Source organism: Gouania willdenowi, chromosome 22 (genome assembly GCF_900634775.1).
Source record: "Gouania willdenowi chromosome 22, fGouWil2.1, whole genome shotgun sequence".
In the NCBI taxonomy this organism is placed as follows: domain Eukaryota; kingdom Metazoa; phylum Chordata; class Actinopteri; order Blenniiformes; family Gobiesocidae; genus Gouania; species Gouania willdenowi.
The window spans coordinates 27,304,772-27,319,991 of record NC_041065.1 but is presented as its reverse complement, the minus strand read 5'-3'; the positions used below and the strand labels follow the sequence as shown (position 1 = coordinate 27,319,991).

The 15,220-nt window shown below is 41.1% G+C and overlaps 2 protein-coding genes across 3 annotated transcripts in view; one reads left to right on the top strand and one right to left on the bottom strand.

Moving 5' to 3' along the window:
• Positions 1 to 11,088, top strand: part of mnat1 (MNAT1 component of CDK activating kinase) — a 45,092-nt gene extending 34,004 nt beyond the window's left edge. For both annotated transcript variants that reach the window (XM_028439018.1, XM_028439017.1), the window contains one exon: positions 9,562 to 11,088. In XM_028439018.1, coding sequence (XP_028294819.1) covers positions 9,562 to 9,682 — 121 coding nt within the window. In that variant the 3' untranslated portion in view covers positions 9,683 to 11,088. The remainder of the gene's footprint in view (positions 1 to 9,561) is intronic.
• Positions 9,822 to 15,198, bottom strand: trmt5 (tRNA methyltransferase 5). The gene is made up of 5 exons (XM_028439012.1): positions 15,136 to 15,198; positions 13,584 to 14,140; positions 12,684 to 12,808; positions 11,082 to 11,718; positions 9,822 to 10,035 (listed from the first exon to the last, which is right to left on the bottom strand). Exons 1-5 carry the CDS (start codon positions 15,141 to 15,143, stop codon positions 9,983 to 9,985), a joined length of 1,380 nt encoding a protein of 459 aa, XP_028294813.1. The 5' UTR covers positions 15,144 to 15,198; the 3' UTR covers positions 9,822 to 9,982.
• Between the last annotated feature and the right edge of the window lie 22 nt (positions 15,199 to 15,220).

Here is a 15,220-nt window from a genome sequence, read left to right as displayed (position 1 = left end):
TGCTGACATGAACCCAGACCCGGCCAATCTAGGCCGTTTCCAGTGAAGTAGAGGGAACTCCAAGGATAAAAGCCTTTCGCTACCTTTCAGATTTATTTGTTTCAAAGGCTCGAGGCGACATAGTTGACACCCAACAGAGAGCGATGGGATGTCTTTTGGCTATTTTAAAACACACACTTGTGACGTGAATTGTCTAGCGTTGTCTAGTATTGCATGCTTTGATTTTACGCAAATGTCTCATAACTCTCAATACACACAGAGTGCCTGAGACACAAACACATGGTGTGTCTCTTACTCTCTTCCCCTTGGGGCAAAGGCCTTGGTAATGTACAGGGGGATTAGAGGGCTCATTTGCTGCTCTTAGAGGCTGGAGAAACAAAACAAACTCCCCTTGTGTGGGGCTGGACAGGGACTTGCCTTGCACACCTCAGAGTAGGAGGTGCTCCTCCACTATGATTTATGCATTGTGGCCTTGTGCCTTTTGTTTCCTTTCCTTTCGCCCTCTCTAATTGAAATCCTGCCTATGATTCCCTGTGCTTGATGTGCAATTGTAAGTGATATCTGTGGAGCTCAATCCCCCATGGGAAAACTCTTGCTGTGTGTCAGCGATCTATCTCTCGGGTGTTTTTGTCTTAACCGCTGTGGCTTCTTTTCACGGTGTGTTCATGGGTGTGTCTTTGTAGGACTCCTTCACTGGTCAACATATGTCCCACCATTGTCTGGTATCCCATTTGGCAAACGTTAACTCTAGAGTCACGTTATCATTCTCCATCACCTGTATGGTTTGCTTCCTTCTCTCTTTTTCTAAGCTTTCCTGGGGCAGAGTCACCAACAGGAGACCAAAGTGTGTGTGTGTGTGTGTGTGTGTCTCTCTCTCTCTCTCTCACATGGTTAAAGGGGACTGTTGATGTCTCTTCTTGTCTCATGTGTTTCACAATCAGGTGTGAAGCCAGTAGCCCTGTCAGACATTCAGCCTCTACTGCCCCCATCAGGCCAGAGGAAGGAGGTGCAGCCATGATAGCTGATGCTCAGAGCAGCTGAAGCTGAATTTGGGCACATGTCACCATATTATCAACCCTCAGCACTCCTCACTGCAGTCCTATTAAAAACCTGCGGGCCTTATACTTATCAGTGAAACCAAGGAGCTGCTATCACGAGGACAACTTGCAGATTGTAAAGCACTCCACCGCAGAATGTGTTAATGTCAAGTGTCACCCAAAGCCTCTGTTAACACTCTAGATATGTTCTCCTCTTAATTAAGTAAGTGTGAGCCATACCCAGCTCCCTGTCTGGTTAGGGAGGCAGAAAGACAGCTTGGGCCTGTCAGTGTTGATGATAAGACGCATGATAATGAAGGAGTGGTTTGTAGGTTTTTCTGAGGATGTGATGTAACTACACCTCGACCTCTTCAAATGCACTCACAGAGCACAACTTGAGATTATCTGGTGGACAGTAGGTTTGCTAATGGAGGATCTGTCTCACACTTCTCCACGTCCCAGAGGAAGCTGCCTTCAGTGGAGAAGAGTATGACCTCTGACCTTGAGTGATGAAAGACTGTTGTTGACAGATATAGTATACCTGTGAGAGTTCTTCATGTTTGGCTTGTCTGTAGGGGGGGGGGGATTGTTTTTCCACCAGTTGGAAAAAGGTAGAAAATATTCAGCTGAGTTCATCTTTGGTACGGATACACACAGCGCTTAGAAAAACATATACTCACACACTTGAATTGTGTGCGCACTCACTTTGGGGAAAGGCACACATGGCCTGTCCACACAATGCGCTCAGTGTGCTGTCTCTCTCACAGGGGTACATTTTCTCTCAGGGCACAGCGTAGGAAGGAGGGGCAGATGGAGTAGCCGTGCTGCGAGTGAAACCGGAGCCGCCTAAGGAATGCAGGGGGTGTTTTGGGAGCGCTGGAGTAGAGTTTAGAGGGTGAAAAGAGGAGAGGGGGGTGGTGGGGGGCGACTTCAGGGGTAGGGTGGGTGATTAGGGGGTGACAGCTGAGTGCTGACCCTTCCATAATGACAAATCATCTGGCAGGTGTGTGGCTGTATAACCCACCCCCCCTCTTCAGCTCCCATCATTCCCAGGCCTGGAATCCTCGATTGTTGCTGGAGCAGAGTGTTAAAGGAAGACTTCCGAGCATCCAAACGCCATTGCGAAGCAAACTGTTCAGATTGCACATCTATCAGAACCTGACTGCCCAGACAAAACTTCTTTGGTTTGATTAACTATTGAGGCCTTTATTTGTAAAAAAAAAAACAAAAAACAAAAACAAAACAAGATCAGAACTGAGTTAGTCGTAGAGTTGAGCGATATTATCGTCCAATATTAGGGATAAATGTAATATTGGTCGACATTGGTATCGGTTCTTCCACTGACATTCAAAAACGTACGGCACTTTTTCTTAACCTGTTGTTTTCTATGGATATATACATAAAATTGAGTTGAGAAGGGGTGTATATTTGTGTTGTTATTGAAAATCGGACCGTGGTAGAGTGGGTCATCCAATAATCGAAGGGTTTAATCTCGCTCTATCCCTGTCATTGCCGTTGTATGAATGGGTATGTATTGTGCTTGATTGTTGGCGGTGGTCAGAGGGGCCGTAGGTGCGAAAATGGCAGCCACGCTTCTGTCAGTATGCCCCAGGGCAGCTCTGGCTACATTGTAGCTTACCACCCCCGGTATGACTGATGTGAGTGCCTGGTGGGAATGAATAATGGTTTCTGTACGCACTTTGAGTCTCCTCGAAAAAAGTGCTTTGTAAATCCAAGCTATTATTATTATTATTATTATTTAGTGTTGCAAAATATCTAGACATCGATATCGTCAAAAATACAATGTCATGTATCTCAAGTTTGTAAACTTCTATTTCTTTCTCTATAATGTTTGTTTGACTCCATTCAGTCAGCCTGAAACCTTTTAAAAGCATAAATCAAGCCAACACCAAGCATCTGTAGGGAAACTGAAAGTTTTAAAGACTCAAACAAACTGTTGGATTGGTTTTCTGCTCGTCATAGAAGAACCTGTTAAGCTTCTTTGGACTGTATTTTTATTGAGGGTACAGTCTTCAAGTGTAATTAGTGGAACCACATACATTGTGAGCACTTTTGCAAACTGATTGAGAATGCTGTCCTGTGCTGAGTGTCTGCTCTGTGGTTAGCACATGGATGAAGTAATCACCGTAGCATTACAGGCCTCTCCTCTTTTCCTTAAAGCTCCCTCAGCCCATTCTGCACCTCTGTCTGGGCTCCACTTTTCAGCTGTAACCCCCAAAGAATCCAAGCACCCTTTTTCTCTGCTCAACATCACCGATACAAACCCGAAGAGGAGCCACTCATTCTCAGCTGGAAATCACGCTGAATTCTCCAGAACGTTCCCCACTTATCTTTTCACTTTGAATTAGAGATGGGGCTCACTAGCGTTTTCCAGACAGCAGGCAAGGGGAATACTTTTCGGGTTCCCGACAGGAAAAAATCTTTGACTATTATTAGTATTAACAGAAGACATTTCCCAGGTATTCACGCTTCCAGACCCGAGTGGAAAAGCACAGTGAGCAGTTCTGATTTGGCCTTTTTTTGAAAAGCAAAAACCAGATGGTGACAAACTAAAACAAAAGTCGATCACGTTTTGACCAAAAACGTTTGTTCATTAGAGTGGTTCAGAATATAATGTTGTAAAAAAAAGTTTTCCTATTTTTGACAGATTGGATTTTGCCTTGCTCCTATTGATATTCTGAAATCTGGGACAATATAACGTCCGTAAAAGGCGGCACACTTTTTCACAGTTTTTATTGCTCAACCAAAGAATGCATAACTTTCACAGATATCAGAAACTTTAACGATATAAATATAAGTATGGTCATTAATAGTTTCTCCCTGTATTTATACCAGTGGTCCCCAATCATTTTTGTCCTGTGTACCCCCTTCGCATTTTTGTCATATCATCTGTACCCCCTCTTCATTTCATTAGTACCCTCTCCATAAGTTAATATGCAGACTATTCTAAACCCCTAACTGTGTCTCAAACATTGGTTCCCTAAGGCTTAATCTACAAGTTCAAAACAATGAGTGGAATTTATAATTAAATAACAATACCACGCACTTTTTATGTGATTACTTCAATAGTAATTAAATACAGTCTCCTTGTAGCGAATAATTGTCTCCAGTTGTTAGAAGTGTAATAAAAAATGACCTCCATAAAATAATCCTGTTTCAATAAATTACAAGAAAATATAGTATTTTATTGTGCAGTACTACTGTTAGTTTGTGGTGAATTTGTTCAAAAAAGGAGCTAGGAACATTTCCCAATTATTTTTACATTTGTTAAATCTTTCTGAGTACCTCTTGCAATGTGCTTGTGTACCCCTGTACCCCTGATTTATACTACATTAAAACAGTTCAACCACTATTTCTGAAAAGAGAAAAAACTTCCAACCTTGTGAAAAAGTGTGGCACCCCTAAATGTGCAGCGACTGACTCCATTTTTGGTAGAGTTGCTTACAATGTTAATGTAAACAAGGCAAAAAGTGATCGAGCAAAATTAAGTGAAAATAAAATTGTTCATTCATTGTGTAGTTATGAGAATAACATAATTCTCCATTTTAAAGCTCCTGATGTGTTCCCATGTGGCTGCAGCCTGATATACACACTGTCACACCGTGTCACTGAGGTGTCTTCATCACCTGATCCCCCCCCCCTTCCCCTTCACTAGGCAGCATAATGGACCCGACCATAGTGACCCATATTTACCCAATAATACGAAGCTTTGAAAAGACCCGTATTGGGTTGCAGCTAATGCTCCGGTGGGGTCTGCAGAGTGAAAGATGTAACCGGCCGAATCGGCTCTGGTTTCAACTCCCCACCAACAAAAGGCTGTCCAGTCCTCAGAGAGAAAGGGAAAAAGGGGCCGGGGGGGTTGGGGGGTGGTAGTATGGAAGAGTGTCCCTGACGTGAAGCTGTGGTGTCATAGGGGATGGATGCATCAGTTTCACATGAGTGTGGTTTCGACAGCAGTGCAGAGAACACCTGTTTTCTGGGATCACTGTGTAGCTTATATGATTAAATAGTTCTGGCTGAAGTTATCAGCGACATTAGGTAGAGACGTCACATAAAAAGTTAGACTCTATATGTCAAACTCAAGGGCCAAATCCGGCCCTTCAGATCATCCGATTCGGCCTGCAGCATTCTGAATCTTTGTTCGACGACAACATTTTGTCCTGCCACACCCCTTGTATTTTCAATTCCTGTTCCAATCAGGATAATTTCCATCATCATTATTAAGATGAAAATTAAATAAAAATTGTTTGAAAAAAGTCACTTATTGCTTAGATATTGTTGATGCCTTCCATACTTTGTCTAATTTATAACTGGAAGTGAAAACTTAGGCACATTAATGTTGAAATAGTTCAATTTTGCACCTACTTGCAATCAAACTAATCCGTTTTTGGCCTTTGAACTAAAATAAGTTTGACACCCCTGCTCTATATGTACACACTGGTGTGTGTACGTATGTGTTCCTGCTTTTACCAGAAGCTTCACATACAGCCGCTGTGTTAATGGGGCAGAACTGAGCTAACCTTGGATGTTAGGGGTGAGCGGAGGTCAGACTGGGTTGGTTTAAGAGAAGAGGGTCTGGGATGATGATACCCAAAGGTGATTTCACCTCATATCGCTCACTCCCCTCCCCTGATCACCACCGCCAACCCTCCTCCCTCTCTCTCCCCCCTGTGCTCTCCTTTCTGCTCGCTCGCCCGCTCCTTAGGGGCAGGCAGGTATAGTGTTACACAGAGCTCTCAGCTTTCTTGGAAGGAATGACCACATGAGTAGCTTGGGGATTAGATTAGCAGGAAGAGCAGACTTAGTCGGGCTGTAAATAGCCTACTTTTTTCACCATTAAAAAGGCCCAGTACCATATAATCAATAGATAGCACTCATCTGATGCAGGAAGCCATATGAGAAGACCTCCCTCAAGTGCTCTGAAGGACAGGCTACAGCAGCTTGGGTCTAATGAAGTTATTATTAATCACTGGGCCTCCTGTTTTGAACTTGTGTGTTGTTACATTAGTGGGTGATGAGTGGTCTTTGTGCGTGTTCTGATTGACAATCTGTGCGGCTTCTCTCTTTTCACTTGGCAATGGAAGATTGTTTTTTGCACGTAAATATCAGAGGTGAAAGTAATGGATTACAAGTACTCAAGTTACTTCATTGAGTTGATTTTATGGGTACTTGTACTTTTTTGAGTATATTTCTAAATCAGTAATTTTACTTGTACTTTAAAGCGTAAGTAAAACCCCAAATCCATTTTTTTCTGCTGAATAAAATTGTATGAAGTAGTGCTGTTGATTGATCCTGGTCCAACTCTCAACATGTTAAGCAAACTATTTCAATTTGGCATATTTTGTTGTAAAATGTCAGAGTGACTGCCCTCTATGGGTTGAAACCCGGCTATTACAATTGATTTTTGCTATTGGTTGAGAAAAAACTCGTGACATTTTGGGATCTGTGGGCTCTACAATCTGTGATGAGTTGGTTAGAATGAGAGAAGAGTGAATAGAAAGGTATATTTGGTGATATTGGATTTTATTTAGAGCTTTTTCATAGACTCCACACATGGTGGTGGTAAGCTACTATTGTAGCCTCAGCTGCCTTGAGGCAGACTGACAGAAGTAGGGCTGCCATAGTGCACCATCGGTCCCTCTGACCACCACCAACACTCACTCACACAACATTCATACGAGGCAATGTGGGTGAAGTGCCTTGCCCAAGGACACAACAACAATGACTTGGATGGAGCGGGATTCGAACCTCCAACCCTTCGGTTATTGGTGACCTACTCTACCACTGATGAAGCTTCTCCCCATTAGTTTGGATGTATTTTTCTGGAAATTTCCAGACAAAATAGTTTTGTAGACTTCAGAATTAATTCTGCTGCTACCATCATGAGTTACATCATCAATAAAGACTAGTGAGCCTGTTCCAGAAGCAGCCATGCAAGCCATGACATTACCTCCACCTTGCTTCACAGATGAGCTTGTGTGTGGATCATAAGCAGATCCTTTCTTTCTCCATACTTTGGCCTTTCCATCACTTTGGTAGAGGTTAATCTTGGTCTCATTAGTCCATAAAACTTTGTTCCAAAACTTCTGTGGCTCATCGTTGTACTTCTTAGCAAAATCCAATCTGGCCTTCTGAATCTTTTTGCTGATGAGTGGTTTCCATCTTGTGGTATGGCCTCTATATTTCTTCTCTCAAAGTCTTCTTCGAACAGTGGATTGTGATACCTTCACCCCTGCCCTGTGGACGTTGGCAGTGATGTCACTGACTGTTGTCTTTGGGTGTTTCTTCACACCTCTCATGATGTTTCTGTCATCAACTGCTGTTGATACCCTTGGCCAACCTGTTACTCAGTACACCAGTAGTTTCTTTCTTTTTCAGGACATTCCAAATTGTTGTATTGACTAAGCCCAATGTTTGTGTAACAGCTCTGATTTTCCCTCTTCTCTCCGCTTCAAAATGATTTGCTTTTCTCCCATAGATATAGAAACTCTCTGGTCTTCATGTTTGCTTAACAGCAAATGCAGTTTTCACAGGTGAAACCCAAAACCAAAAACAAGAACTATTTAATGTTTAAGCAATCGATCTAAAATGTAACACCTGAGCAACTAGAAACACCCGTCAGTCACATGTTCCAATACTTTTGCTCTCTTGAAAAGTGGGTGGGTTCAAACAAAAGATGTAAATCTCATGAAATAAAAGCTGTAATTCTGAACTTTTGTCTCATATTTATGTTTTGATCTGAAACCCAAATGTCTTTGGTATATAACACAAACAAAGGAATTGACCTTGCCGTTCCAATACTTTTGGAGGGGACTGTACATGAGATGTTTACTGTATACAAGGGAAGATTTATTAACAAACTAATTTATTCCTAACTTTTACTTTGAGTTCTATTGAATTGAGGCACTTTTTACTTGTACCTGAGTATTTCATGTATGACTTACTTGTACTTGTACAATTTCAATCATGTAACATTACTTCTACTGGGGTAGAATACATCAGTACTCTTTACACCGCTGGTAAATATTTGACGTGATGCTTTTCAACCCTTATTTTTTCTTTTAAGAATGATGTTTTTAGTAGATTGAAGAGAAAACATCAGAGTAAAAGACGTGATCTTTTCGACACCTCTTCCATCCTTCATCATCTCTCTGTCACATGTGCCTCGGCTCACCACAGGTGTTGGGTTACTCTGTAAGCAGCTTAAATTGGCATAGAAATCAGAGTGCTGTCTGTGCTCTTGAGTCTCTCCTCACTTTGAAGTTCTCTCCCCCGGCTCACGGGAACAGGGGCTACAAAGCCAGACTCTTGTGAGGGCTTTCGGCCTCCCTGCCTCTGCCTCGCACTAAAGAGAAGGCTCGTGTGTGCGTTATTGATGGACAAGGCGATGTGTTGTCTCAGTTGCTGGAGGACTTTGCTTTTTTAGCTTTGTAGTAAGAAGAACCAGCAAGAAATCAGTTGAAACCTCTTTTTTTGAGTGCACGAAAACATTTGAGGAGAGATTAGAGGGGGGGACACAGGTCAACATGAGCAGCCATCACTGTCGGGACATGAGCTAAGACTCCACTGTTCTTCTGTCTATGAAAATAAACAGGGACTCTAGACCTTAAGGGGCTTTAGCAGCAAACATCTGTAAGCACTTAAAAAAATAAAAGACGTCTCTATTACTTTATTAGAGTCGTTTGGAGAGACTTTCAGTTGCAAGATGCTTCTCTGTTGGTCCACGAATGAGTCCGTACGATTCGATCTCTTCAAAATGTCCAACAATGCCAGAACCAAAATGTAATGGAGAATAAAACCTAAACTCAACTTATACACACAGGAACTCAGCTGAAAAGCAGCTTTCTGGTGATAACTGATTTAATATCCTATTGTTGTTGCTGTCATGGTTGGGGTCAATTACATTTTTAAATTACAAATACGTCTTCAATTATCCATGTTCAAATACAACTCAATGACGATTACCTGCAGGATTTTGTCCAATTACAACTAAAATTACAATAATCTCCCCCCCTCTAAGTCAGTTACAATTATGTTCAATTACAAATAATCACAATTTCTGAGCCTTTAATTAAGAGTAGATTGGGTCGTCCAATAACAAAAGGGTTGGGGGTTTGAATCCTTGAAAAAAGCGCTATATAAATCCAATCAATATTATCTCTTATGATAACGGGTCAGTTTTTACCTATGTCTTAAATCAGCTGTAAAATACACTAAAACAATGTTCTGTATCATCCAATTGGTTTTTCATCTCTTGGTTACCTTGTTACGCTTCCTAATCCATGGAAAATGTTGGTATTAATATTTTTGATGTGGGCGTCTGAGCCTTTTTTTCTGTCAGTATATACCTTTAATTTCATTTTTTCCAAATGGTACAATGATTTTCAAGAGGACTGGCAGGTAAACTTGATATGAAACATTTTTTTAACAATGGTTTAAATTATAATGTGTCATAATTGTAATTATAATTGACCCTGACCCTGGTTGTTGTGCATGTTCTCAGGTATCTGAACCACGTGCGTGCTGCCCTGGCCCAGGACACCGCTGGAGGATACAACTCTGCCTTGGCCTGTTACCGAGCCATCCAGGAGGCTTTCAGTGGACTGTTTCCTCCAAAAGGATAAAAGAAACACAAGTATGGACTAAATGGATTGTAAATACAGCACAGCTTCCACTGGGAGGACATCTTTTATAAGATCCGGTTTTGTTTTAAATATGTAAATAATAAACAAACAAGCCCATGAGTGTCTGTCATTTCACAGATTTATTGGAGAAAAAAAAGGAAGCTTAGGATTATTTTATGGAATCATTATTGATACTTCTGAGTTAATTTTTTGTTGGGAAAAAAAACCAGTAAAATTAGGATGTAGTAGGAAAATAAAAATACTTTCCCTGCTTTTATCATCTTGGCATTAAGGAAACAGTTACGATGGTTCGTCACACTTTTTTCGCTTTGGTGCTGGTTCCTCTGAGAGCTCTGTGGATGCACACACACACAAAAAAAACAATTACAGTTTCCAAATCATACAGTATAGGCCTTTCCTCCTTTAATTTAAATTTACTGAAAAAAAATCTCATGAGCCAAAACAATGCTAATTTGTGCATGTATTGTATATTCTGTGCACAAATATCAGATTAAACTTTGTTACCAACTGCAACTAAACTAGCCTTAGTTGCCTACAATCCTGTTGCCACACTTGATGTCTACATACAACTGATGCCAATGACCCGAGTCCACATCTGAAGATGCTGCAGCTCCAATTTTTCTGATTACATGAACAGTAATTCAAGAGTTTTTCACCATAAAATCAAACGGATGCTGTTATGCTGTATGATTCCATTCTGGTTGTTGTGATTACATTTGGTCGATGTTACAGGTTATATACCCTTGTCATTAGAGCTGGGCGATATGGGCCGAAATTCATATCTCAATATCTTTTCTCAAAACGATGATATAGGATAAAAATCTCAATATCTTTAACTCAAAAGTCTTATCAGAAAGACAATTCTGGGTTAAATTTGCTGATGCAAAATGCCACAGGCTGCATATTATGTCCCACTTTTGGCATTTTCTCCTCTAAGGGACAGCACGTGTGAGTGAGTTCTGTAGTGTGGCTTGTTTAGGGGAAGGTGTGAGTTAGGGCCCACTCAGTGATCCATCTAACTGTGATTTCCATGTTTTCCGAGTACCGGTAGTAGTGAAAGCAGCGACTCCTAAAATGAGTATTTTAACAAAAAAGCTATAAAATAAAAATATATCCATACAGGCAGATAACACTTGATATCTTGAATCTGGATATATTGCCCAGGCCTACTTGTTGCACCTAGTTGCACGTTATTACAGTTAATGTCTGATCACTTTCTTTTTGGAGTTTTTCTAACTTCAGAAGACAAAAGCAAAAAAATGTGCTTGCTCACACTAGTTTAAAAAAACAGTTCACAAACAATGTGAAAGTTCCTGCGTCTTTAACGCTAATGCTGAGTTTGGTAACGTTCCCCTGTTCATTTAACTTCCTGTCTCACCTGTTTGTGCCTCAGTGCTGTAGAGGACCTCCTTGGGGAGAGTAAACATCACACACAGCATGTCTTTGTTTGGAGCAACGTTGCGTACAAAGTGCACGGAGCACAGTTTCTCCAGTGGAAACCCGAGGCTCTGCGACGCTCTCTTCACTACGTCTGTGTCAGGGTCGTCGTCCTTGGAGAAGCCGTAACAGTGCACGGTGGGCAGGTTCTCCTCACACTGAGGCTCCTGATGTAGGAGGCCCCTAAAAGCGTCCAGGAAGTCCAAAGCCAGGGCGGGCAGGTTCATCACCACGTGGACTCTGACCTTTTCCTTCAGCAGGGCGGGAAGCTCCTCCCTCAGCGGCCCCTGGATGAACGCTCTGCCGTCCAGGTTGAAGGTTCTCACTTTTTTCTCCACCTTGTTGAGTTTACAGTTGTGCTGCAGCCATCGGTGCGACTCTGGGTTGAGGTCGTTGGCCAGAACGTTGGCGCCTCTGCGAGCAGCCGGGATGGCGAAGGGTCCGACTCCGGCAAACACGTCAAAAACGGTGTCGCCCCACTTGGTGAGCTGCACCACGCGCTCGTGCTCCGTGCTCAGCCGGGGGTTCCAGTACACGCGAGAGAAATCAAACTTATACGTCAGGCCGTTTTCTTTGACCTGCAACAACAACAGACGCTCATTTACTAAACCCTGTTTCTATCCTCGTTGCTTTTCACTTATACTGTCAATACAGTATTAGTTAGGGCCACTTAGACCTGGGCGATATGGACCAACACTCATATCTTAATATTTTTTCTCAAAATGGCGATATACGATAGGCCTGGGCAATATATCAAGATGCAAGATATTTCAAGTTTTCTATTTTGGCGATATAAAAAATTACAATATCACGATATCAATATTTTATTTTTTTTGTAGCTTAATTTATTTTGCAATATTTGTTTCAGGAGTCGCTGCTTTCGTTACTTCTCAGAACAGCATGAAAAGCACAGTTAGATGGATTACTGAGTGCGTTCTAACCCAGACCTTCTCTTAAATAAGCCAAACTACAGAACTCACTCGCACGTGCTGTCCCTCACAGGAGAAAAAGTCAAAAGTGGCACATATTATGCAGCTGTCTGTTAATAAATGTGCCTGTGTAGCATTTTGCATCAGCAAATTTAACCAAGAATTGTCTGGTAAGACTTTGAGTTAAAAATATCGAGCTTTATATTGTATTTATTACCATTTTGAAAAGAAATTATTGAGATATGAGTTTTGCTCCATATCGCCCAGCTCTAATATACGATATTAATCTTATTTAAATTTGCTGATGTAAAATGCCACACAGGAACATTTATTAACAAGCTGCAAAATATGTCCCACTTTTGGCATTTTCTCCGTTGAAGGACAGCACGTGTGAGTGAGTTCTATAGTGTGGCTTGACTGTACTCAATAAATAATGTTAAATGCTTTTGTATTGTACTGTGTGATTGTATAAATAAAAAGAGGTTAAAAAAAATAGACATATCTTGATATAGACGATATTGTCATTCTCTATATCGCCAAAATTGAAAACTCGATTTATCTTGAATCACGACATAGCCCAGCACTAACTGAACTTTAAAAATAACTCAACGTACTTTGGCGACCATGTTCTCTTCTCCAGCCAGCACCTCCATCTGGAAGTTACGATAAGTTGAGTCAATTATGTTGGTCTTGTTGACCACACATGTGACGCCTGGATTTTTGTCCATGATCACCTGACCTACAGAAACACAAATTATTTATTTTTGATGTTACAAGCAGCAAGGTAAAATATATGAAATATGACTATTTCAGCTTTGTTGAAGGTCAAATCTTGAATATACATTTTTCTTTAAGGCCAGTATTTAGATAATTATGGTGTAAGAAAAAATCAATTTGGCGATATATATCGCGATATTGTACCACGCGATTATGGTATTGATCCAAAAGAATTTGAAACAGATTTTTCTAAATTATGTTTTTTAATGGAAAAACCATTTAATTGTGCTAACATATGCATAGCATGTAAACGTCCGGTCACTAGGTGTCATCAACATCAATTGTGCCAGTTTTTAAAATCAGTCTCAGCCAGATCTTCACTTCAAAACTTCTTGATTTTCTTACAATTTTTGTGTAATTTAGAAGAAATTGCAGGATTTGTGGAAAAATTGAGAGTTCTTTCCTCAGTTAGCAAATAAAAATGACTGCGATCACGTGATATAAACAAAGGAAAAATGCAAGCCCCTAAAAATAATGCTGAGTTTCATTAAATTGGTAAAATTTAAATATCTACAACTGGATTATTTGGTCATTTACACAATAATTAATTATTATTATTATTATTATTAATTATCTCCGTCATTTTTACATCTCCTGGATGCTCTAAAGGGCTGTATTTGGCCCCCATGCCTTGAGTTTGACACGTGCTTTAGATGTTTACATGCTCTTTTACTTTAAAACTGAGTCTGCATAAAGCATGACTGCAGTCCTCCAGGACCAGGCTGGACACATCTCACCTATGAGGTTCTTGTATTGGAGCTGGTGGTCCCTGAGGTTCATGTGTGCGATGTGTCCCACCCGGCTGAACCCAGAGGTCACGTCCTGGCCCTGAGGTAGCACGGCCTCCAGCACTTCTTCACTCTTCAGGTTCTCATAGGTCAGTTTCAGCTCATAATGGTGCAGTTCTTCAGGGACCCCGAACGACCTCAGAGCCTCGGCCTCAGCCTCGCTGAAGGAGGTGGGCGAGGTCACTCTGTGAGGGTCCAACAGCACCAACCGATAGTCAGCATTCTCCTCTGTGTCCTGGACCACTCTGGGGACACCGGGACGCTGGATGCTGGACTTCTTCAGGCTTTTCACCACTTTGTTCAAGACCCGGACCGGCACCCGAACAGCAGGAACGGAGATGGTCTGTGTGAACGCGTCTCTGTCCAGGGAACTCATCCCTCGGACCTCTGCAGGAGGTCGGTACAGTTTAGGTTCCATCCCAGTGTTCCCAGAGAACACACAGATTCGTCCCACAGCACCTCTCAGCTTCTTCTCAGTCTGTGCAGCTGCAAGGACTCTGAAGAACCTGTAGTGACAAAAAACAAACACGAACACAAGGGACATGTTTTAAAAACACACAGTTTGACTTCAGCTCAAAGTTGAATTTAATTTTAATTTTATTTTAGCAGTCTTCAGAAAAACAAAAAACAGTACAATCATTACTCATTTATCTAACTCGGGGTATTTAAACTCATTATAGCACGAGGGCCAGATACAGACCAGTTCAATCACAAGTGGGCCACAGATTTTAGGCGTGAAATCGAACAATTTGAACACTAATGTGCCCAGGTTTGCACGTTCCAGTTATAAATTAGACAAAGTATGGAAGGCATCAACAATATCTAAGCAATAAGTGACAGATACTTAAATGTCCTTTGATTTATCTATTTATTTTTTTTGGACCAATTTCTATTTATTTGGGGAGATTTTGTGGAATAATTTCAGAAAAATTGCAGGATTTTGGAAAAATTTTGAATGATTCCTGTTTTCTCTGTTTCTAATGTGGGCCAAATCGGATGCTCTGAAGGGCTGGATTTGGTCCCCGGGCCTTGAGTTTGACACGTGATCTAACTTATTAGCCGCAAGGGTGTAGGTTGAAGAAAAAGCTTATAAACACACCTACACCATCACAAAAAAAGAGAAAAAACAAGGCTTTCTAGATAATATAAAAATATATATAATAATAATTAGGAAACTAATGTTACTAGTTTTACAATCCACATACAATATACAGTATATACAACACAAAGTTTTATATATACAGTTTATAGTGGGGGGGGGAGCTACTTTTTACTTGTACTTGAGTATTTTATGTATGACTGTACTTGAGTACAATTTCAATGAAGTAACATTACTTGTACTTGACTAGGATATATCAGTACTCTTTACACCTCTGGATGTATTTAATGTGTGGCTTCTAGCAGATCAAACCCAAAAATGAGTCTATTTCAACGATAAAACTACGTTAAATGTAATAAATATCCATCTACGGCATTAAAAAAAAGCCCATCAGCGACTCACCTCAACATCGTCCAGTCCGAGGCATGCTGATGACATCATCAGCGGGCGACGTGAAAGAGGTTGCTTCACTCTGATTGGCTCATCT

Excerpts from the sequence above, each read along its gene's own strand:
- trmt5 (XM_028439012.1), bottom strand. Across the intron at positions 12,809-13,583 it reads CCAATACAAGAACCTCATAG|GTCAGGTGATCATGGACAAA; the intron begins GTGAGATGTGTC and ends GTGTTTCTGTAG. Across the intron at positions 10,036-11,081 it reads CAGCACTGAGGCACAAACAG|AGCTCTCAGAGGAACCAGCA; the intron begins GTGAGACAGGAA and ends GTGCATCCACAG.